The sequence below is a fragment of the Carlito syrichta genome, unplaced genomic scaffold (assembly GCF_000164805.1).
Source record: "Carlito syrichta isolate Samal-C Ts95f unplaced genomic scaffold, Tarsius_syrichta-2.0.1 Scaffold306853, whole genome shotgun sequence".
NCBI lineage: Eukaryota > Metazoa > Chordata > Mammalia > Primates > Tarsiidae > Carlito > Carlito syrichta.
This window is the reverse complement of record NW_007250949.1, coordinates 536,445-560,438: the sequence shown is the minus strand read 5'-3', so window position 1 is coordinate 560,438 and position 23,994 is coordinate 536,445. Positions and strand designations below refer to the sequence as shown.

The following is a 23,994-nucleotide window of genomic DNA, read 5'->3' as shown; positions in this document are numbered from 1 at the left end:
CAGGGTAGGGCCTGGCATGTGGTAACTGCCACAATGAGGCACTGTGGGGTGGTATGGTTAGCACCCAAGAGCAGCCCACAGGGCTCTCCTGGGGGACCAGGGATTCTGAACCCCGCACTCAAAGCCTGAAGTTTACACACCAGTCACGAACTGGAGCAACACAGGGAGACTGAAACTGCATGGTGCAGGAGAGAGGGTCCTGCATTGGGGGTCCAGAGAGCAGGTGACCATTCAGGTGGGCGCCAGCCCCTCTCTCAGCCTAAGTCTGCCCAGTGGGCAGGAGGAGGGCTGCAGATCCTTGAAGCTCCTGGCTCTAGAAGGTAGAGGTTCCAAGTTCCATCAGGGACACAGCCCTCAGTGCCTGCCCCCCACCCCCCTCTACCTCCACAGGGAAGCCCAGTGCCCCAGCACTCAGCACCTATCCCCCCCACCCCCATTCTCACCCTCTAGACCCTCTCTAAGCCTGAGCCTTAATTACCTCTACCTGGAAAACAGGCACTGTCTGTACCTTCTCTCCAGAGAGGGTTTTCACAGGAAAGGCTAAAAAGGCAGATGGGGGAGTACATTGATTCCTTGACTTGGGGGTGGGAGGCAGGATTTCCCCCTGTGGTTGTCAGGTCAGGAGAGGAAACTAACAGTTGAGCACCTACTATGAGCCAGGACCTCGGCCAAGTGCTTTCAAGCAGGGAGTTTATCTGATCCTCACTTCAGCCCGAGGAAGGAAGACTTGTCCTCATTGCCTAGGTGTGGATGCTGAGGTGCAGCCCCAAAGGGGTGGCCTGCCTGGGTCACTCCATGGGTGACAGAGCCAAGATTCATACACCAGCCTGCTCACCTCCACTGCCCCAATGACTGGTCCAGCAGAGGGATGAGAGGGCAGCAGCATGGTCACTCAGGGCATGACCAGCTGCACAAGTACAGGGGCAGGCAGCACCTTTCTTCTGTGTCTGGGGCTACAGTGAGGTCCTTGTGGAGGTAGGCTCTGGCTAGGCCTTAGAGCATGAGCAGGAAGGAGGCCTCCAAGCCCCTGGATAAGCACATTGTAGAGGAAGGGAGGTGGGAAGGTATGAGACTGGCTCACAGAAACTCCCCATTCCCAACTGGAAGTTAAGATTTGCAGGGGCAAGAAGTGTGTCCAGGTTAGGGAAACTCACCTTCCAGTAGTAGCTACAGCTCATCCTGTGATGGTGAAGACCTCGGCCATGACAAGGAACGTGGGTGGATCCTGCGGCAAGACGACAACCACCGCCAGGCCTTGCAGAATCACGCACACTCACAGAGGGGAATGTCAGGTTTCCTTCTCCCCTGGACGCTCCCACCCAGGTGAAGTTCAGAGGAAAGGCACCACGAACTTGATTTAATTGGCAGCAGGGGCTCCTAACAGCTGAAGGTATACATGCATTATTCATTCACTCCTACATCAGTCCTTCGACTCCTCTGAAGACAGCTTCAGAAATGCAGACACCACAGAAGGCTGGACACTAACAGAGTAAACCAATTAGGGAGACCCTTTGGGGAGAAGGCACACAGGGCCAGGTGCCCAGGTGGAGCCACAGAAAGGCAGGCAGCAGGGTCAGGTGATGAGAGATGGGTGCCCATGGGCTCCACTCGCTAGCAGCAAGACGAGAGGGAAGCCCACTCGAGATATAAGCCTGCCAAATGCTTGGGAGGAGACCCAGGTGGCAAGGACTGGCGGTCTGGGAGAGCGGCTCCTCCGGGGGAGCCCCCACGCCCTGGTGAGCCGTCTCTGCCAGCCCCTTCTTCAGGCCTGGGGAGGATCACTCTCACCATAGGACAGCTTTGGTGACCTCAGTTATGCCCCCAGCCACTCTAGCCCCTTTGAATTTTGCAAAAGAAAGAAAAAGCACTAGACAAGCCTCAGGTGGACGAAAACCAGATGCCTTTGGCTTATCGTTCAGTGAGAACAGATGTTGGGCTGAGAGCCTCATCAAGGTGATGGATGGTATGCAGGCCCTGAGAACCGCCCCCGGTGACTCAACAGCCAGGGCCACAAGCCACTCAGTCCAGAGATGAGTTTGGGAGGCCCTGTCTCCTCCTGGTTACCACCAGTCTGGACTTGGAGTCTGAGTTCAGGCAGGGTGAAGGCTTAGGACTCTGGCCCTGGGCAGTTAAGTGCCAGCCAGGCCTATCTCAGCATTGGCCCCAGACACCCAGACAGCAATTTCACCCTGCTGGCAGTAGCCTTTGAACAGGCCCAACCCTCTGCAGTCTGCCTTCCCTCATCACGTTGGGTCCTTGCCAGCATCCCCACAGGACTGCTGTCATTCTCCCATTTTATAGATGGCATCCTGAGGCTCAGGGAGACAGCGCAGCTCTCCCACAGCTGGGGGAGTCCAGTCTTACAGATCTCCCCACGGATGGGGAAAGATGGTAGCCTCTGCCTGAAGCAACTGAGATCTCTGTCTCTTTCCTTCCCCAGAGACATGTGCGGTAAATAACGGAGGCTGCGACCGGACGTGCAAGGACACGGCCACCGGCGTGCGATGCAGCTGCCCAGTCGGATTCATGCTGCAGCCAGATGGGAAGACATGCAAAGGTCAGCACATGATGCCATGCAGGCATGCCCCTGCCTGTGCTCACCTGGCCCAAGCAGGGTGGGCATGAGCACTGGCACAGATGGGCCCAGCTCTGGGCTTCGCGGGGCACACGTGGCTGCAGGAAGGGGCACTCAGCAGTTACCTGTGTTGCTGTTGGAGAATCCAAGGAGAGGGAGAGTCAACCAGCAGCAGGGTTCAAGACATGGTTCCAGGGCCCATCAGTAGGGTCCTGGGCCAAAGATATGCTGATGTCAGATAACTTGGTTTGCACACTGGGTTACACGTTTTGTTTTGTTTTTTTAATTGAGTCAAGTTCTCTATTGCCCAGCCTGGAGTGCAGTGGCACAATCATGGCTCACTGCACCCTCAACCTCCTGGGCTCAGACAATCCTTCTGCCTCAGCCTCCTGAATAACTGGGACTACAGGCATGCACCACCACACCTGGCTAATTTTTTGATTTTGTGGAGACGAAGTCGAGGTTTCACTATGTTGCCTAGGCTAGTCTCGAACTCCTGAGTTCAAGCAATCCTCTCACCTTGACCTCTCAAAGTGCTGGGATTACAGATATGAGCCTCCGCACCCAGCTGGGTTACACAGTTTAACCAGTGATTTTACTGCAGAACTTCTTGGGGCTTAAGTGACTCACTGACTTCCCAAGAGAAGTGGAGTGTAACACATTTCCTAACCACTCCACCCTTAGTTGCAATAGGTCTCACGGAACTGCGGGACAGTCTGACCGAGGACCTTTTGGCAAGTGCAGGTCCACTCATATTGGGGAAAATAAGGACACTGTGTCACTGTCACTGGAGGAGCAAGGTTGAGGGGATATTGACTGAAGTCACTGGAGGAGCAAGGTTGAGGGGACATTGACTGAAAGCACAGGGACTTCTGCTTGCCATTGGAAGATGAGGAGGCGAGAGAATCTGGAATGCTTGCAAGGAGGGAAGGGCTGGCTGGCCAGCAGCTGGCAATGAGAGAGGTAGAGGTTTGTCTTCCCACCCGTCCCTAATTCATCCCACAAAGAGTCACTGAATGCTCCCTGGGGTGAGGGAGACCCTCTGGAGGCAAGAAACCTGGAAAGCTTGGAAGAGGGGAACTGGCTGAGCTCTAGGGACAGTTGTTAGGGAAGGAATAGGCCAGCCCTGCAGTGGGGAAGACCAGCCACCTCGCAAGGGACAGAACCCGGAGAAGCCACAGGCCCTCAGGGCAGCGCATCAGAAGGGTGGGGTGCAGCCTCTCTGCGCTCCCCCTGTGCCTTCAGACCCCTTTCAACTGCAGCCATTCCTCTCCCATCTTGCCAGGAGGGGGTTCCTGGAGGGCAGGCTATGGAGGGGAGAGAAACTAGAGCTTCCAAAGTCCAGTCCGTGAAAATACTGGAAGCGGAGTTAGGGTGATTTAAAATAGTTTGAGGTGGACTTTTTTTAAGCCTGTAAAAATAAACAGACAGCATATGACTTCTTTCTTGCCAACTTGCTGGGAAGAACCCAGTGATTATTGACAGAAATAACAGTTCTTCCACCTGTTTATTTGAAAATAAAGCCCTTCTGTAACCACTGCTCAGCCTGTTAATAGCCTTGGTGCGTCCCTGGCAGGCAAGTGGGCAGGTGGGTGGCATCTGAGTCCTCACCACATGGACTTGATACCAGGCATGACTGACTGAAAAAGCACAGATCTGGATACTTGCCTTCAGAGGGCCATAGGGGCAGGGCAGGGCAAGGCTCAACTCCTGAGGTGAGGCCAGGGCTGCCAGGAATGGGGAGCGGAGGCTGGGAGCCAGCCTGTCTGGGTCAGAAAGGTGCCTGGGCAATCACGTGACCCAAGAGGGAGCCACAGGAGAGGGGCTCCCACTACTACCCACAGCCCACTGGAGCACTCATCCCCCTCCCTCTCCATTCCTGGGGGTGGGGGCTGCCAAGGAGAGCTGTCCACACAACCCCAAGCCCACCAGTCTGAGACACCCCCCCACCCCATCCCACCATCAGCACATTTCCCGTGGCTCTCCTTGAACAAAGTCTTCTTGAAACAACTGGGGTGGGCTTCCTCTGCTCAGAAACCCTGTCCATGGACACTGATCCCTCGCCTGCTGCTGTGGTTCGAATCCTTGGGGCCTGGCCATGCTAGTGTGAAGTCAAGAGGTTGTCTTATTTAACAGATGGATTTTCTGGGCCCCTACTGTGTACAGGTTCTAGGGAGACAGGTGAATAAAACAAATGTTTTCTGCCTGCAGGGATTGTCTTTTGAGTGTAAAAGATAACTTCTGATTTCCAAAATCACTAAGATAAACATGTACTACAGAGCACTTGGTGTGGGAGAGAGAAGTATGGTACGGTGGCAAGTAAGGGATGGGCCTAGGCTGGGGGAGGCTGAGGAGAGCATTGAGAGGGCTGAGGGGGAAGCAGCCTTCATCAGGTGATCTCGGGGCAGCATTTCCAGAGCTGAGACTGCCCTCAGAGACCTATGGATTCAAGGACCCTGGGTCTGGGAAGGATGCAAAGGAACTGGTCCAAGCAGTGTGGGACCTGGGCTGCCAGGGCAAGGGACGGGCCTTCATCCTGCCTACCTTGGCCAGGCCCTGCCCTGGAGGCCTGGAGCCACCCCGCCTGGGCTGGAAAGGAGGGGCCTGGGCAGTCATGTGGCCCAAGAGGAAGCATCTGGGCAAGGGGACTCCCACTGCTGCCCCTTGCCCACTGCCCATCCCTCAGTACCCAAGGGGCACTCCTCCCCCCCTTTTCCATTTCTGGGGGTGGGAGGTACCAAGGAGAACTGTCCACACGGGGCTCAGGCCCAGCTTTTTATTTTGAACCAGTTCATGGCCAGTGCGGGGTAGCAGCCTCTGAGCAGGGTCTGGAAGAGCAGCTAGGCATGGCCTCTGTCACCCAGGCTTGAGAGGGCAGTGATGGGGTCAGGGCTGGCAGCAGATGGGGAGAGAGCAGAGTCTCAATATGTCCATGGATGTTCGAATTTAAACGTCAGGGGACTGGTCTAGAACTGCCTCATATGAAATGCCTTCAAGTCAGAAAGCCTGAGAAACAGAGGGTGACCTCCAGACTCCAAGGTTGGTGCCTTTAGTGTTCTCTGGCTCTGGCTGGAGAGGTGTAGGCAGGGGAATTGCTGCAACCTGAGGCCCTGGCCCCGAGGCTTTGGCTTCCTATCAGGATGCACACCCTGATCTTGGAAAGGGTCCAGGAAAGGATGTCAAAGGAGTGATTTCAAAGGCTCGGTGTTTTCTGGAAGCCAAAAAGTCACTGGGGGCAAGACGGGTGGCTAAAGGGTGAAGGTAACAGAGAGGGCTTGGAAAACCTGGAGGTGAATACCCTGGGCAGGCAGGGATCACATGGACAGGTAGAGACAGGGGTGGGACAGTGGGGTGTTTTGCCTAAACATGGAGATGTGGGGGTCTGGAGGGTTTGCTCCAAGCCCTGGTCTCAGGGTTCCCTGTTAGATGCTGCGCCTTGCTTGGTATTGGAAGGCAACATCCTGCCGATTAAGCCTTCTGATGACAGGAAGGAAGGCCTGGGCCCAACTCCCTGAAGTGAAGTCTGGATTTCCCTCAGGGACACCAGCCTTACTTCCCAACACCTTCCAGAGCAGTCTGGGAGAACCCCACCCGCTGTCATGCCCTCTCCTCCCTCCCCAGTGTCCTGGTACAGGCAGGTAACCTGCCAGGGCCTTTACCTGAGTGGGGCCAACAGCGCCCTTGCATGCCCTCCACCTGGCCGGCCCAGCCCGGCAGTGACCCTCCCTGCTAAGTGCTCCAGATTGAGGCCAGACCACACCCCATGCCCTCCCTCTGCTCGCACTCAAGCCCTCGCCACGTGGTACCCCCAGATTGCCAGACTGTGCCCCTCGGTGGGATGGGCAGGAATGAGCAGGAACAATTGTCCTGTGTTTCTTCAGCCTGCCCCATCACCCTGGGCCCCCGCTACATGTGCTTGTGCTGCAACACTGGGCGGCGCAACCAGTGTCCACTTGATGGCCAGAGACCCCACCCTCTCTCAGCCCCCAGGTCTTCGCCATTGTCTGGGGTCACTCGGACTCATTCATTCAGTGAACATTCCTAGGTGGCCTCTCATACTGGATCTGGGGCACCAGGCAGGAGCAGATATCCTCATGTCTGTCCTCCTAAGGCCCTCTCATGCCCCCAAGGGCTGGTCCTGTGACAAGGGAGCTGCTAGCTCTGGAGAGAACATCAGGAAAGGCTTCCCAGAGGGCAGCGTTTCCCTGGGCAGTGTAGGCCCTCCCTGCAGAGGTAGGCAGGTAAGAGGTGGTCTGCAGCTGTGCTGAGTTGGTGACCAGAGTCTGGGCTGTTGAGGCAGGAGCCAAGCAGGCAGAAAAGAGGAGGCAAGGCAGCGAGGTCCAGGCTGGAAGGGGAGGCTGTGAGCCTCTGGCCTTCATGCTAGGGGACCTAGGAGCCTCAGAAGACTTGGCACCAGGTAGGGGTCAGCCAGATTCGCACATGGAAGATTGTGCTGGCTACTTGGTGAAGGCAGGGTGGGAGCCAGTGGAGGAGGAGAAGTAGAGAGGGGGCAGACACTGCACCCTGGGAACGGAGGTCGAGGGGCCACGTGAGCCCAGCATCCCCTCACTATATCCCGGGTAGAGCAGAGGGTTTGGGGAGAGGCTTCCCCCACTGAGACCCCTAGGCAGCCACGACTCTAGCCTGGGCCTCAAGCAAACATGCCTCCCTCTGCCTGTCTGGTTGCTATGACAGCCCCTTAGAGTACAGGCTCAGATGAGGAAGCAGATGGGGTTGGGACATTCCGGAAGGTTCGAGGCTTTACTGAGGACATAGGAGTCTTGCTAATGATCATGTGGCAGCCCTGTCTGCTTGCAGCCTTAGCTCATTGACTCTTGCTAGGGATGCTGAGAGAGGAGTCATTCAGCAGCAGACGGGAATATGAGGCTCAGAGAGGTGCCTCTCCCTGCCCCCGATCACATGGTAGGCCAAGGCAAAGCTGAGATGAGCCTCCGTTCTCCTGCCTGAGGCTTTGACTGGACATTCCCTCTCTTTCTGTAATCCTGGGAGTGGGAGGGGAGGAGGATGATGGAGATGCCCAAGCCTCAGCCCTGGACCAGGCCACGTTTCTCTGGTGCCCTCAGGGCCAGTGTGATGTGCTGAACAAGGCCCATCATCAGAGACAGACAGTACTGGCTGAGATCCTGCATGTGGCCTCGCCTATAAACTGAGAGCTCTGCTTTCCCGGTTGTTTTGAAGGTCATGTGAGATGTTGCCAGAAATCACGTGCCACACTCATCTCCCAGAGGCTCCTGGAGAACTGCACGGGCACCTCAGCCTCGCTGTCTTTAACCACACTCCTCTAGTGACTTGACCAGATACCAGGCTTTTGTTTAGTCATTGTTGGGGAACATTCCATGGGAACTGTGGTAGGACTTTGGGGCAGGGATCCAGTCCAGCCTGTTAGGTTTAGAACAGCATGGGGAGCAGCCCAGCCCAAGTATAGAGTCGCCATGACAGGAACAAGCCACCTCTATGGGCTCAGCGCCCCATCTGTAAAATGGGCGGTACCAGCTATACAAGACAGGGGCTTCCAGGCACTGGCCCAGCATCCCTGCTCAGGACAGGCTCAGCAGGTGCTGGGATCTGCGTCTGGCAGTTCTGCCAAGATGTGGTCGGCAACCAGCGCAGGGACACTCTCCATTTTCCTTGCTGGGAGGGCCTCTTCCATCATTTCCTTTCTGCTCCTCCAGATCAGGGTGAGCCCACCATCCTAAAAGTCACCCCTGACTATTGGTACTAATTTCTGGGTCATGTCTGGAGTTGTGACCAATATGGGAGCCTGGAGGCCGGAGCCCAAGAAGAGTAGCTGGGACCGTGTCCCCTGGAGAAGAGGTCCCTCAGGGTCAGGACCTCTGATGACACAGAATGATGACACAGGCTTGTCTGGGGCCCAAGAGGGAAGCCCAGCTGAGTGGGACAATAGATGAGGGATAGGGGGATCCAGGGGTCAGGGCTGTGCTCAGGGCAAGAAAAAGTCCAAGATGCATTAGCCAGCAGACCATGTTGTGAGGGAGAAAGCTGTCATTGGAGGTATGCAAGCAGAGGCTGACTAGCAAGGCTGCTCAGGAGGGTATCATTTATTACATGGTATTGGGGCAGGTAACCTAGCTACAACTCATTCATTGCTGAGTGAAGAAATAACTCCAAGTGGGGAGTCAGGCAGGTTCAGGTACACAGCCCAGCTTCCCACTTACTTGCTGTAGCCTCTTGTACCGGGTACTTCAGCTTTCTAAGCCTTGGTCTCCTCCTCAGTTAAACAGGGGCAGTACGACCTACTTTTTTAAAAAGTTTATTGAGTACTGACTAAGCGCTGGCACCTTAGGCATGTGATATCCTTTGGCATGGGTGCACTTCTGTCCCTGCTTGCAGGCAGGAGGCCAAAGCTCAGGGCTCTGATAGCTTGCCCAAGGTCGCCAGCAGTGGTACCTGCCTGCTCCAGCCTCCTGCCATCCAGGCTGCCTCCCTGAATGTGTGGGCCCAGGCACAGTGGCTCACACCTGTAATCCCAGCGCTTTGAGAGACTAAGGTGGGAGAATTGCTTGAGCTAGGAGTTTGAGACTAGCCTGGGCAACATATCAAGACCCCATCTCTACAAAAAAAAGGGGCATAGGAGTCATCATTATCCCTGCTGTCTTTCCTGGCACTGCAGATAGGTGTTCCTCTCTGTTCTGTGTTGTGAATGCCAGGCTTGTCAAGTCTCAGGGTAGCAGTGAAGCTTGGGGAGCTGGACCTTTGCAGTATAACCCAGCCCCTGACCCCACCCCTGTAAACAGTCCTCCCCCGCCACCCGTGCTCAGCTGGGGAACCAGAAGCCAGCCCTGGGCACCAGGTGGTAGGCAAGTCAAGGCAATGCCATCCCCACTGCTGGCCCATCGCCCCCTCCCCACCATCAGCTCATTCTCCTGGCCTCACCCCCTCCCCCTTGGCTCCTGCAGACATCAACGAGTGCCTGGTCAACAACGGAGGCTGCGACCACTTCTGCCGCAACACTGTGGGCAGCTTCGAGTGTGGCTGCCGGAAGGGCTACAAGCTACTGACCGACGAGCGAACGTGCCAGGGTGAGCCCCCTCTATGCCCTGGGCAGCCCGTGGGTCCTGGGTCACCCCCATCCTGCCAGGTCCCAGCAGGGTCAATTCCCCTTCTCCTCCTGGGCTTCCACAGGCTTCTGGGAAAGGAAATGAGTGTGTCTGGGTCCAGTCCACTCTCCTGCCCACCCACCTTCCCTGTCCTTTGACAGTAGGGGCCATCCGGTCCAGTCTGTCCCTTTTGTATATGGGAAGCTGAGGCTCCGGGAGAGATCAGCACTGGTCCCAGATCAGCACTGGTCCCAGGTGGCCAAGCTCATCAGCTCCATTCCACCCTCCGTCTCCTGAGCGGCCCCGGGACCCCTTCAGTTTTGGAACCACTCTGACTTCGGTGGTGGTGCTGCCACCTGGTGGAAGATGTTGCACATTGCAGGCAGGCGCTCTCTAACAGTCCGAGGGGTCAGGCACCTGCTAGAAACAAGGATATTGGGAGAAGAGGTCTGAACAGAAGCCAAGAATCACAGCCCAGGATAAATCCAGCAGAGTCCACGGCACAATGGAAGCCCAGAGGATGGATGGTGGAGAGGCATGGTCAAGGAAGACTTCCTGGGGAGGGTTCTTTGGTGAAATGCTAAAAGGATTAGTAGGCCTTTTCCTGAGGGACCAGGGAGGTAAACCCACCCAGGAGATGATGCTGTTTGGCTGAGGAGGCTTGAGGGACCATAGGTTGTCCGGTGGGGCTGGATGAGGCCATTAGGTAGGAGATAGGTGCCCTGTGGAACCAGCTTTGGGAGAAAGAACAGAGAGGGCACAGGGTGTCCCGTGTAGCAGGGAAGGGCTTATTTCCTCACTGACTATTCTGCTGCATTCCAGTGGCTTGGTTCCTGAGGGTACTGGGAGTTGTAGGCAGTGGCTGGGTCTGGGTCTGGGACTTGCAAATTCTGCCTGTCGGTGCAGCTCAGAGGCTGACATGGGGGCAGCATGAGACCCTAAGGGGCAAGGGATATTCCCCCAGGGGCCCTGAGGAAGGAGAGGGTGAGGGTGGCTGAGGAGGGTTCAGGGCCAGCCGTGCTCAGGCTTCCTGCACAGGCTGGACTGGTCACTTCCCCTGTTCAGGGTCAGCCATTTGTCCCTGGACGAGCACCCTGGCCCTGTTCTCTCAGGACATGAGGGCCGGTTGGGAGCATAGCATGTGTCCAGGCTCCCTTAGGGTTCTCTGACTTGGACTTTCTCAGTCAGACCTGCCAAGTTCTACAGAGGGCTCTGGGGGGGCCCTTGACTTTGCCTCCCCAGCTGTCCCCAAGAGAGGGGGGCAGCTACCAAGGAGGAGGTGAGACAGCACATCTGCTTCTGGGCTCTGAGCCAGGGCTCTGCCCTCACCTGCCCACCCCCACCTATGTCTTCTCCACCCTCTCCCAGGCTCATGTCTCCGAGACCCTGGGGCTCTGTGCTCCCAGGTCCAGTGGGAAGGTCCAAGCTCCTTTGTCTAGCACTCAGGGCCCTCAGGATGGGGACCTTGGATACCTCCTGATCCCTTTTGAGCTCCACACAATCCCTGGGCGTCCCCGGGCTCCCACCTCCCAGCCTTTACCTGGGTGCCCTTCCTCCACACTCCTCCCAAGCTGGCTCATCCTCCCAAGCTGGCTCATCCTTCAAGCTCTAGCCCAGGTACCATAAGTACCAGGAGGTCTTCCCAGGTCCCCCTATGAAGGTCACGTTCTTCTTTTAGCATCTGCAGCACAATTCCTTACTTATATTAGTGTTTTCATAAACATGCATGTATTATGAATATGCATGAAGTCACATGAGCTAATAATGTATTTAAAGAATGGACTCCTCACTACTGTGTCCTGGGAGGATCACTTCCTGGGAGGATTGGGTCAGGTCGGTGTCTGGTTTTCCCTTGGGTCCTTCATGAGCTGTACCATGGGAGCCATTCCTCAGGATTAATGGCTAGGACAGACTTATCTCCTATCAGCATGTGGCTTATTTCCTCCTTTCTAGGACCAAGCACTCTGTGACCCTCCCTCTTTTCTCTTCCCTTGCCTGCCAGGAAGCTCATAATCAAATTTCACATACTGTCAAGCTTTATGTATGACATATTTCCCCATCCTCCCTTTCTATTCGTGCTGTTTTCCTTATTTCTCAAGAAACATCTTGGGGTGTTGGGAAAACATGCTTTGGTCAGCATCTAGGGGGCACAGGTTCCTGTCCCCGGTCAGCATTTGTGCAGGGCCTGAGGTCAAGCCCCAGTCAGTTTCCTGCAGGTGCGGATTGAGTATCTCTCGTAATCCAGATGAGTATAAGATATTAAAATGGCAGAGATTCATAATAACCCCTTCTGTTCTAAATATTTCTACCCTGTTCACAAAACATCAGGTGGCTTCTAGCCCTGAAGTAGGTCAGTGAAGACAAAAGGGAAAATTGAGCAACAATACTCTAATGTGGCCTGTGGGCAGTGCCATATTGCACCTCGGGGCCCAGGCACTATGTGTGCATGGATGTACATTGAGTGTCTAGAGTAACAGACTGTGTCTCCCTGTGGCCACACAGACATCGACGAGTGCTCCTTCGAGCGGACCTGCGACCACATCTGCGTCAACTCCCCAGGCAGCTTCCAGTGCCTCTGTCACCGTGGCTACACACTCTACGGGATGACCCACTGCGGAGGTCTGCAGCCTGCCCATCAGGGCCACCTCCCCCCCGAGGCACGCGCCTGGCCACACGGCCACCTACACTGCACCCCACATCCCAACCCTGCCCTCAACCCTGGTGGGCCTGGGACCTCAGCAAGGCTGGGGACTGCTGGACAGAGGGGCTCAGCCAAGAGCAAGGTGGGGGTGGGGAGACGAGGGATGGGGGGAACGGAGGGGGCAGTAGGTATCTACTGGGTGCTAGGCCTTGGCTGGGTTGTGGGCATGAATCTAGAAATCACACCAGAGAGTCCTGGGTCAGAAGGGGGATGGCCAATATGGAAAATCCCACAGTTTGTTCCAATGGGAGAGAAGAGCAGAGTACTGAGACAGTGGGGGATCCGAAAGGAGGAACGTTTGGGTCAAGAGGAGAACACATTCCAAGGGATCAGCACGAGAAGGTGCTGAGGCAGAGGACCAAGAAACAGCCACATGACTGGAGCCCATGGGAGAAGGGAACATGGTTGGAAGATGCAGGGCTTCATGAGCCAGAGGGGACTTGGGGTTTTCTTCCTAGTGAGATGAGAAACCACTGGAGGGTCTGAGCAGGGGTACAATATGGCCACATTCACATAACAAGATACTGTAGCTGCCATGTGGACAGAAGTGTGGAATCCAGGGTATAGTGGGAGACAGTTCTGGGCCTGGGAGCACAAGCTGCCAGAGCTGGACCAGGGTGGGCAGGGATGGTAAGAAGGGGATGGGTCTATATGTGGGAGCCAGAACTGAGCTGATGGGACTTGGCATAATCCAGGCATGGTGGGAGAAGGTGGGGAACCCAAGGATGGCTCTGGTGTCTCTTCCTTTTCTGTGAGATGTGGGTAGTTACACTCGCTATGCTGGGCAGCCTGAAGATCGGATGGGGTCAGGCAATGCAGTGGCTGGGGCCCAGCTGGCATGGGAGTGGCTCCTGGAGGTGGGTGACAGATTATTCTGGAAAGACTCTCCAAAAACGTGGGCACCACTTTCCTGGTCGGCCACCCCCTGGCATGCAAGCAGCCCGCAGGCAGTGTGAGGGCCCAGTCATTTCTTCCCATCCCCATGGATGCTTTTGGTCAGAGGAGGCTTGGAGGTGTCTTCTTTCACACTGGTGCCTATTCTGCAGGAGGGGGACAGGTTGCAAAGGGGCTTGTCCAGACCCCGCAGTGAGAGCAAGCCTCACAGTCGCTGGATTCTCTGCTGCATGGGGCTTGGTTGGATTGTAACTTTAATCGTGGCCTCCTCCTCTGCCCACCCCCACAGCCTGGGTACAGCTGCTTGAGAAAACTGATGAGGTTCCTGGGGGAAGGGGTGTGTGTTGGTGTCTGTGCAGAGCCGTATACACCCATGCGTGCACACGTGTGTGTGTGATGTGTGTGCAGCTACCTGTCTGCATCCCGTGATGGTGTTAGTCTGGGCTGGGTCAGGAGATTCTCTTGCCCTGGTCGTCCTCTGTCCTGCCAGCCTCCCCCCCTGCCCTTACGCTCACCTGTGCCTGCAGATGTGGACGAGTGCAGCATGAACAACGGGAGCTGTGACCAGGGCTGCGTCAACACCAAAGGCAGCTACGAGTGTGTCTGCCCACCGGGGAGGCGGCTCCACTGGAACAGGAAGGACTGTATGGGTGAGTGGCTGCCCATGCTGGCTGCTCCCCTCCACCTGGGCTTGGCCGGGAGGGTCAGCGGCTCTTCCGAGGTGGTGAGGTGAGCAGGGCAGCGCCTCTTCTAGACCCCGAAGGGGTCAGAGGTTACTGAGAGCTTGCAGGAGAGGAAGGGCTCGCAGGTGACAGAGCAGAAACAGGGACCTGCGGCTTGGAGGGGAGCACAGAGGAGGAGATGTGGGAGTCAGTGCACAGCCCAGGCCATGGGCACCGGAGGGGCTGGAAGTGTGGAGGGAGTGGATGTGGAGGCCTCTCCTCACCCAGTTTCTGCTTGTCCTGCTGAGGGAGCTGGAGTGGGGGACACACACCTGTCCTTGCAAACGCTCCACTTGTCCAGCCCCACGGTTGTGTGGGGGAGGGATGGCAATGCCTCCTAGAAAGGCCACTGTTCATGCGCCCCCTGCTGACATGCTCTGGGCACGGGAGCGCCTCTAGGCTGGGTTCTGGATGCTCCCATGTTTGCTGGTTCCCCAGACACCTGTTGATACTGCTGTGTGCCAGGCCCTGTCCGGGTGCCGGGGCTGTGTGCCTGCCCTCCTGTAATCCACTCTCCAGGTCATTGCCCTGCCACACTCTGATGTCCCCAGGACAGCCAGAGTGAGCCTCTTCTTTTTTTATTTTATTTTTGTTTTTGTCTTTTTTTTCTTTCTTTCTTGGAGTGAACCTTTTAAATGGAAGTTAGACTGTCACTCTCAAAAAGGCTCAGAGCCGTCATGTGACTCTTCATTTCACTCAGAATCACAGCCACAGTTCTCAGAATGGCCCAATGGCATCTACCAGCCAGCCTCCCCACCTTCCACTCTCCCCCAGCAGGGCTCTCCCCAGCACTCCTGCCTTCTCCCTTTCTGTGTATATCTGCCTGCTCCATGAGGCCTGCCTGGACCACCCCACCCAGAGCAACAGCCCCACCCACCTCTGCACCCACCTGAGCCCCCTTTATTTTCCTCCCTTCATACTTACAACCACTAGATGGAATCTGTATTTTGTGGACTTAGGTTGGCTTGTGTCTGTCTGTATGTCCTCTCTAGAATATAAGCTTTACACAGTTGAACAGGTTTCTTGGCCTGTCCTGTTCACTGCGGTATCCCTAGCACCTAGAACAGGGCCTGAATGAATGAATGTGTTGAACAAAGAATGGAAGTTATCACTTAATATTTGAAATCCAAAAGCTGAATTGATTGCATACTTAAGTAAGGAATTGCTGTGCCGTTCAGGCAGTCTTGTTGAGCAAAGCAAGCTGCTAGTCTTATGTTGAGTTTTGAGAAAGAGCCTGTTTGGGTTATGTTGGTGACAGAGGCAGCATTAGGTGATGTCAGCCTTAGAAGTATGGTTTGTGCTAATGACGAAGGCAGGACTGGACTGCCACCAGCCTTGGAAGCCTGTGCATTGGCATGAGTCTGCCCCTAGTTGACTGACTTTCAAAGAGGCTGTCATCAATTAATTGCCTTCCAAGGTATAGCCTACGACAGTGGATGTCATTGACCCGCTGGGGCCACACTAGTCCTGGTATTTACCTGTTGCCATAGCTGTGGGACTGGCAGTCTTTCTCTAGGGATATGGGAAGGTAGGTTGTTTTTCATTTTCTTTTATTTTTCTCAGTCCCCCTTTTAGTCCTTCCTGACTCAGAGGTATAGAAGAGGCCATCAGGGCTTGTCCACATCTTCACTGCTGCCAGTGTGATTTTACCCCATGTTTCATCTTTAAGTCATCTGCTGAGACTGTGGCTACATAAAAGCATTTAATATTCTGGACAGCAGACATGGGATGACTGAGAAAAACAAGTGTAACTGATGATATTGTGAGAAGGCACTGGAAGGCTCTCCAGACCCACGACCTAAGGCTTCCCAAGCCTGATGAAGAAAACAAGTCTTAGCAACTCCAGAGTCTACCTGAGGTATTCAGGTGGCTTTTTCTTTTAGCCCTGCCATGCATCATTCCACCTGACCTCTGCTATGAACCTAGGCTCGAACTGAGGCTCCAGCAACACCTGGTCTTTTAGACCCTCCCTGGTTGGCTAAAAGAAAATGCAGGATTGTACTATTATCGATGCGACTTGGGCTAGCAAGTCAGACTGGTTTTTGTGCCCCTCCTTGTCTCACCCACGTCCCCACCCATGATGTCACCCAAAGGAAGGGGAAGCTTCTTGATGACCACACCGAGTTATCCGAGTTATCCGATTCCTATGGATGGGCTTAATATCCTCAGCAGTCTATTTCACCAGTAAGTTATTCCCCTAGGAAGACTCAGATTCTTTGCAAGAAAGTGTAGTTCACTGAAGATACTGTGATGGGGAGGATCGGGGTCATAGTTCTGAGGTGAGCATGTCTATGCTAACCTACCCCTAAAGGCCAAGGAAGCTGAGAGGCTGAAGAAAGAGGCCGACAAATCCAGTTTCTCAAAAAGAAACATTTGATGGGGACTCAGGAACAGATGCCATGTCCCAGGCAGCAGGGAGATCAGAGAGGTGGTAGGTCCCCATGCTGTTACCCTCCAGACTCAGGGCTAATATACCAGAGGGAAGGTATATGTGGGACAATTGAAGTCATCCCCTCAGAAAGGCACACATGTGCCTAAAGGCAACACTTCTGAGATAACATCAAGGTTGTTTTGACCTAAGAGCAGGATTTACAGTAAGTACCTGAAAGTGAAATCTTAGCGGCATACCCAGAAGCGGGGTCAATCAACAGTCAACATGGTGGATTAGCATCCAGGATGTACTTGTTTTAGCCTCCACAGTCATATACTTGAACGGTCCTGCAGTGGCAGTAATGAGGCAGATTTCCATATAAGCTTAAGGTGTGAGCTAGTTGGGCATGATGTCGCATGCCTGTAGTCCCAGCTACTTGGGCAGCTGAGGCAGGAGGATCACTTGAGCCCAAGATTTTGAGGCCAGCTTGGGAAACATAGTGAGACCCCATCTAAAAAACAAAGAGAGAGAGAGAGAGAGAGCTTAGTAGAGCTTAACAGAGATACATTGCAAGAATGGCTGAATCTGCCTCTTCCAGTACAAGGGCATTTTCCTTTTTTTTAATTTGTTATCTAAAAAGGATATCATTTTTTTTTAAGTTGGAATCTCACTCCGTCGCCCAGGCTGGAGTGCAGTGGCACGCTCATGGCCACTGGAGCCTCGACCTGCTGGGCTCAGCAAGTCTCACCAAGTTGCCCAGGCTGGTCTCGAACCCATGGGCAGTCCTCTCGCCTCGGCTTCCCAAAGTGCTGGGATTATAGGCTTGAGCTACCGTGTCTGACCAAGAAAATCATAATAAATAAGGTTCTGCCAGGTGTGGTGGCTCACACCTGTAATCCTAGCACTTTGGGAGGCCAAGACAGGAGGATCACTTAGGGCCAGGAGTTCAAAAGCAGCTGAGCAACAAAGCAAGACCCCTTCTGTACAAAAAAAAGAAAAAGAAAAATTAGCCAGGTGTTGTTGCATATGCCTGTAGTCCCAGCTACTCAGGAGGCTAAGACAGGAGGATTGCTTAAGTACAGGAGTTTGATGGTACAGTGAGCCAAGATCATGCCACTGCACTCCAGCCTGAGTAACAGAGTGAAACCCTGTCTCAACATAATAATAATTAGTAAGATTCGAGTAACATACTAAATATCACTTTTCGTGCTAGTCACACTAGCTGTAGCTTGGAAGAGCTGATTTATAGAATTAGGATAGTGGTTATGCCTAGTAAAGCCTAGATCTAGGTAAGTTATTATTTATAAAAGAAATGTGATAGGTTAAGTCAGAAATGTATAACCTTAAATCTCTAGGGTGGGAAAACATGACCAAAAGAATAAAGAACAAAAGTATACAAAGGAGGGTATGGAAATCAGCAGTTAGAGACATCTAAGAGAATGGTCTTGGGCAAAAGCTTTCCACTTTATGTAGGATCTTAGGTAACAAGAGATTTCTGTATACTCCTTCTAGAAGTTCTTTGAAGAACCTCAGGTTAAGATCTCTAAATGGTAACTTCACAGTTCTGAAAAAAATCACTTCTGTTTTTCCAAAAGAGTAGGGGTAATAAAGACAAGGAAACTTCTGAGTAATTTATAAATGACTCCTCCCAACAAAATGTGTCCACATATTACTAAATAAATAAGTTGGAAGACCCAAAATAAGGAACACAAAATCTAACATTTTGGCCCTTATGAGTGCTATTATTTTTTTCAGCAAGGGACTGCTTCAGGTCATTCAGAAAATAAACAGTATTACTAGGTATATTTATAACCCATAACGTCCATGCAGAATGGCTAAAAGAGTACTTTAGATTTGGTTCCAGCCTAGCTTTACAGTTTATCTAGGATTGTGTTGGTTACAGAACAGTCACTGATCACTTCCTCTTACCCTGGAGAAGCTGTCTAATGTCAATTTGTCCCTACTGGGATGAGTTGTCTTAGAGAAGATATTAGTAGACGTCTTTGTGAGGTGGTCTGGTAGCACGGGGCGATCCTCATGGATCTTCCAGCATGATTGTTCCCACTGCTTCTTGTCAGAACAGGAAGCTAAGTACAGCATGTCTGGGATAGAGTCCTTGAGTCTCTGCATGAATTTATCTCTGCACTGTACAAAGGCCTTGCCTAACTAGAGTCAGAGCTGCCTATTCCGTATGAACATCAGTGAAGCCATGTCCTCTAACTTCTAGCTCTTCTATGCAGACCTCTGTGTTTCAGCTATGGGCAATAAGCAACTGTGTTTTCACAGCATTCCAAAGTTGCACATTACTCCAAAAGCTTACCAATTCTCTGTAAATATTTACCCTTTTAGCAATTTGACATTGCCTAGAAAGGGTCACAGGTTGGGCCACTAGAGCCAGTTTGGGCCCCTTAGAACTAGATTCCAGCTTGCATAATTCTTGCATATCCAGCCTGCTATTGTCTCTCTTCATTTTGTTTTTATTAATAGCTTTATTGAGATATAATCTGCATGCCATACAATTCACCCACACACCTGAAAGTGTGCATTTCAGTGGGCTTTTTAGTATATTCAGGGTTGTGCAGCCACATAAATTTCAGAGCGTTTTCATTTCTCCAAAACAAAACCCTGTGTCCATGGCAGTCACTCCCCATTTTCCCTCAAGCCCTTCAGCCCCTGGCAACTAACCTACTTTTGTCTCTAGGATTGCCTATCCTGGCCATTTCATATAAATGGATTATGCAATATGTATTTTGTGGCTGGCTTATTTCATTTAGTATAATGTTTTCAATGTTGTAGCATGTATCCATCTCCCATTCCTTTTTGTTGCTGAATAATATTCTGTTGTATGTATGTCACACATTTTGATTATCCACTCATCAGTTGACTGTCAGCGGACCGTTGCCACTTTTTGGCAGTTATGAATAATGCTACTGTGGATGTTTATGTGCAAGTTTCCATGTGTATATGTGTATATGTTCTCTTGGGTATGTACCTCAAGTTAGAATTGCTGGTCATATGGTAACTCTGTGTTTGACTTTTAAGGAACTACAGACTGTTTTCCAAAGTGACTGCACCATTTTACATTCCCACCCGCAGTACATGAAGATTCCGGTTTCTCCACATCCTTACCAACATTTGTTACTGTCTGGCATTTCAGTTATAGCCATTCTAGTGGGTGTGAAATTGTGTCTCCTTGTGGTTTTGATTGTATTTCCCTGGTGCCTAATGATGTTGTATCTTTTCATGTGCTTAGTTTCCATTTGTATATGTTATTTTGAGAAATGTCTGTTCAGGTTCATGTCTTCTGCCATGACAAGACAAATCAGATTATTTGTCTTTACTAGTCAGTTTTAAGATTTCTTTTTTTAGAAAGCAGGTTTTATCGAGAGGACAGAAAATCTCCCACGGTAGGAGGGGACCGTATTCTGTATAAGTCCCTTTATTGGATGATATGATTTGCAAAGATTTTACCCTATTCTGTGAATTGTCTTTTCACTTTCTTTTTTTTCTTCTTCTTCTTCTTCTTTTTTAAGAAATGAGAACCTTACTGTGTTGCCTGGACTGAACTCAAATTCCTGGCTCAAGTGATCCTCCCACCTCAGCCTCTTGAGTAGCTGGGACTACAGGCTCATTCCACTGTGCCTGGCTCCTTGTCACTTTCTTTATGGTGTCCTTTGAGTCACAAAAGTTTTTAATTTTCATGAAATCCAATTTATCGATGTTTTTTTCTCTATGTGTTTTGGGGTGTCATTTCTAAGAAACCATCATCTAATCCATAGTTCCAAAGATTTACACCTATGTCTCCTTCTGAGAGTTTCATGGTTTTATACATTTCTGTCTTTGATCCATTTTGAGATAATTTTTATATAGGAACTTCATTCTTTTCATGTGACCACCTAGTTGTCATAGCATCACTTGTTGAAAAGATCATGTTCCCCCACTGAATTGTCTTGACATCCTTGTCAAAATCAATTGGCTAAAAATGTGTGGGTGTGTATCTGGACTCTCAATTCTCTTCCACTGATCTCTTTGTCTCTTCTTATGCCTGTATCTCACTGTCTTGATTATTGTAGCTTTATAGTAGGTTTTAAAATTAGAAATGTGAATTCTCCAACTAGTTTTGTATTTCATGTTCAAGATTGATGGGCTATTCTTGACTTTCCCTTGGGTTTCCATATGAGTTTTAGTATTTGTTCATTTTTAAAAATAAGTTGAAGCCGGGCTCGGTGGCTCAGCCTGTAATCCCGTGCCTTTGGGAGGCTGAGGTGAGTGGATCGCCTGACCCCTAGGCAACTTGGCGAGACCTCATCTCTACAATAAATTAAAAATCAGCTGGGCGTGGTAGCGCACGCCTGTAGTTCCAGCTACTCGGAAGGCTGAGGCGGAAGGATCGCCGGAGCCCAGCAGGTCAAGGCTGCGGTGGCCGGGAGCGGCCACTGCACTCCAGTCTGGGCGACAGAGTGAGACTCCAACTCAAAAAAAAAGAAAAAAAAATAAGTTGAATTAGTTAACAGTACCAAATTGGAATTTGTTATGGATTGTCTAAAAAGTCTGTTCTGGATATGAACACTTTCGAAATACAGAAACACAAAGATGAGTTTCTCCTTCAAGAAAGTGTAAGAGAGTTGCTCAAAGTGAATATGAGAAAAAGAAAGTAACCAGATACCATAATTAACTGACAAGCAGAAAATATATCGGGTATTTTCAGTTCGCAAAAGAAGTCATATTACTAGTGGTACCCTGAGATTTAAAGGCAAAGTACACGGTCTAAAGATGCTAGCACTGACTTCAGCAAGGCTGCAGTTGCTCTGAGGCAGAGAGAGCAAGCCTGGGCTACTGGGTCAAGGAGATGAGTGGGTCACTGATGCTTGCCATGTTGTCAAGTTTATGCCTGCGAGCATGGCTTGACCTTGGCATGTTCATACCAAAAAAAATGTATGGCCATGTGGGAAGACTCGGTTTGGACTGTTACTGGGCTTCTCTGTTCCAGTTGTTCTACTGATGTGGAAGATTTTGCCCCAGGGATTCTATTTATGAATCATATATAATGTAGGCATACTAAGGCTCCTATCAGCTACAATTTGAATCATGTGTAAGAGGATTTTCTGTGACTTCTAAAAATAACCCTCTTAAGTGTATTTGTCTGACAGTTCCAGTTACAGAGTAGATCCCTCCCCCACTACATGCATAGGGCCTTTGTCCCCAGAGAAAGAAAGGGTGTCTTCTGGTAATGGTCCCATAAGAACAACGACGAGTTGGAACTTGGGGAAGAACTGAGGATTGTTAGAAAGTCTCACTGCTTGAGTAAACCAAAGCAAGTCAAGTTCCCCTCCCTCAGCCTTCAACAGCTTCCTGTACACTCTCAGGTTTGCATTGTACTATCTTCTTTCATTCTCACACAATTGGACATTCTTACTTTAAGGTTCATGTACTTTTCTTTCCTTTTTTAACTTACTATCGAGTTGCCTTTCTTCTGGCTTTTCAAACAACTTTCAACTTTACTCCAAGGGATGTAATGTTCGCTGGTAGTAGGATTAATGGTAGACATGGTGAATGCTGGGTCTGAGATTTTACCCTCTTTCCGGCTAAGTAAGCTAGCCTGCTACTGTTTCATGGATGCTGAAGTCAAGAGACTCCTGGGTAAGAGACAAAGGACTTTATTACTCATGACAGAGCATAAGCACATCTGCCTTGGTTCTCATTGCTCCCTTGCCATGGAGGTGTCTCAGAGGGGTCCATGTGGATGCTGCACAGACAGGGGATTTGCATCCTAAGCTGAGCTTGGGAAGTTTGCCACTTTCATAGTGAAGGGAAGCCAGCCTGCTCTTTATCTGGGGAGACATGCTACCTCATCCCTCAAAGTTGCTAACTACCAACATAACCCTGAGAAATGACCTGGGATCAGAGCCATCAGGGCTTTGCCTCCTCTGCATACCCAGCAAGAATGTGCAGGGATGCTGAGGATTGTGGCACATGCCTCTCTGGGAGTGGTCCCACATGAACAAGAAAGCTGTGTTGCTGTCTGTATGCATTGGCAGTTTCCCTTTGGGAAGTTAGAGAGCGCAGGGAATTATTGGGGGTTGATGTCTCCCTTGAAGTTCTGTGGCTAGTTGTCCTGTTCTTAGCCAGTGTGAAAGGGGTCAGTGGCCCCTTTGCTTGCTTTATCTACATGTGTTCTGATTCATTGGCTCTTGAGTCTTTGGGAACAGAGGACTTTGGATTTTATATTTATTTGGGAACCAGATATTTTTCCAGAGGGCCATGAGGGTTTTGTTGTTGTTGTTGTTGTTGTTGCTAGGTTATTTTCTAGCACTCCTTGAAAATGTTCAGGCATATGTTGAAGATAATCTAAATTGGCAATTTCCCATTCCAACTTACTTTTCCAACTAAGTTCTCTATTTCAGTTGTGAACCCATTTACAAAAAGAAAGGACAAAACTCCCTTTATTTCGGCTTTTGGGTCTACTCAAAAATGCTATTTGGGCCAGGTGTGGTGGTTCACACCTGTAATCCCAGCACTTTGGGAGGCCAAGGTGGGAGGATCGCCTGAGGCCAGGAGTTTGAGACCAACCTGGACAACATAGTGAGACCCCATCTCTACAAAAATTTTTAAAAATCACTGGGCATGGCTGGGCATGGTACTTGAGCCTGTAATCCCAGCACTTTGGGAGGCCAAGGTGAGAGGATTGCCTGAGCCCAGGGGTTCAAGACCAGCCTGGGCAACTTAGTGAGACCTCATCTCTACAATAAATCACAAAAACTAGCCGGACATGGTGGCATGCACCTGTAGTTCCAGCTACTTGGAAGGCTGAGGAAGAAGGATCGCCTGAGCCCAGCAGGCCAAAGCTGCGGTGGCCATGAGCATGCCACTGCATTCCAGCCTGGGCGACAAAGAGTGAGACTCCAACTCAAAAAAAAAAAAAAACAACACTAGGCATGGTGCATACCTATAATCCCAGCTACTTGGGAAGCTGAGGTGAGAGAATTGCTTCAGCCCAGGAGGTAAGCTGTAAGCTGTGATGGTGCCCCCACTAACGCTCTCCAGCCTGGGCCTGACATACACACACACACACACACACACACACACACACACACACACACACTTTGAAATCTCATTCTCTCTCTCTCTCTTTCTCTCTCTCTTTCTCTTTGTTGTTGTTGATGATGGTGATAGAAATGAGGTCTTACTATGTTGCCCAGGCTGGTTTCAAATTCCTGGGCTTACATAATCCTCCTGCGTCAACCTCCCAGAGTGCCTGGATCTCAGGCATAAGCCACCACGCCCAGCTAAAGTCTCCTATTGAATCATATTCATTCTGTTTACAATTTTGCATCTTTATCCAGCTTTTTTTGTTTTTTAACAGAAAGTCTTCTGAAATGGCCTTATCTACTCTAGTTCTACTTTTCTTGTTCTCTACAGGCTGTTTTCTGAGTTTTGCACAGCGGGGCAGTTACATCTTCTCCTGCTCTTCATCATCTGCTGCTTTTGTTCTTTCTTCCCCATGCAAGATCCTAACCATGAAGTTAACTCATTGGTACATATCTGATCACCCAGGACAATAACTATCCAAAGAAATCCTGAATTCTGAAGCAAATATCTGTCTCCTGAAGTTTAAGAGAATTTAATTTAGCACTTAAATTTGGCACTCAGCT

General features: G+C 51.2%; 1 protein-coding gene across 1 annotated transcript in view; it reads left to right on the top strand.

Annotated features, from left to right (window-relative positions):
* SCUBE1 (signal peptide, CUB domain and EGF like domain containing 1) overlaps positions 1-23,994 on the top strand; it is an 80,547-nt gene that overhangs the window by 35,261 nt on the left and 21,292 nt on the right. The window contains 4 exon segments of the mRNA XM_008063462.2: positions 2,441-2,557; positions 9,514-9,636; positions 12,157-12,273; positions 13,777-13,899. Of these exon segments, the coding sequence (XP_008061653.2) occupies positions 2,441-2,557; positions 9,514-9,636; positions 12,157-12,273; positions 13,777-13,899 (480 nt within the window).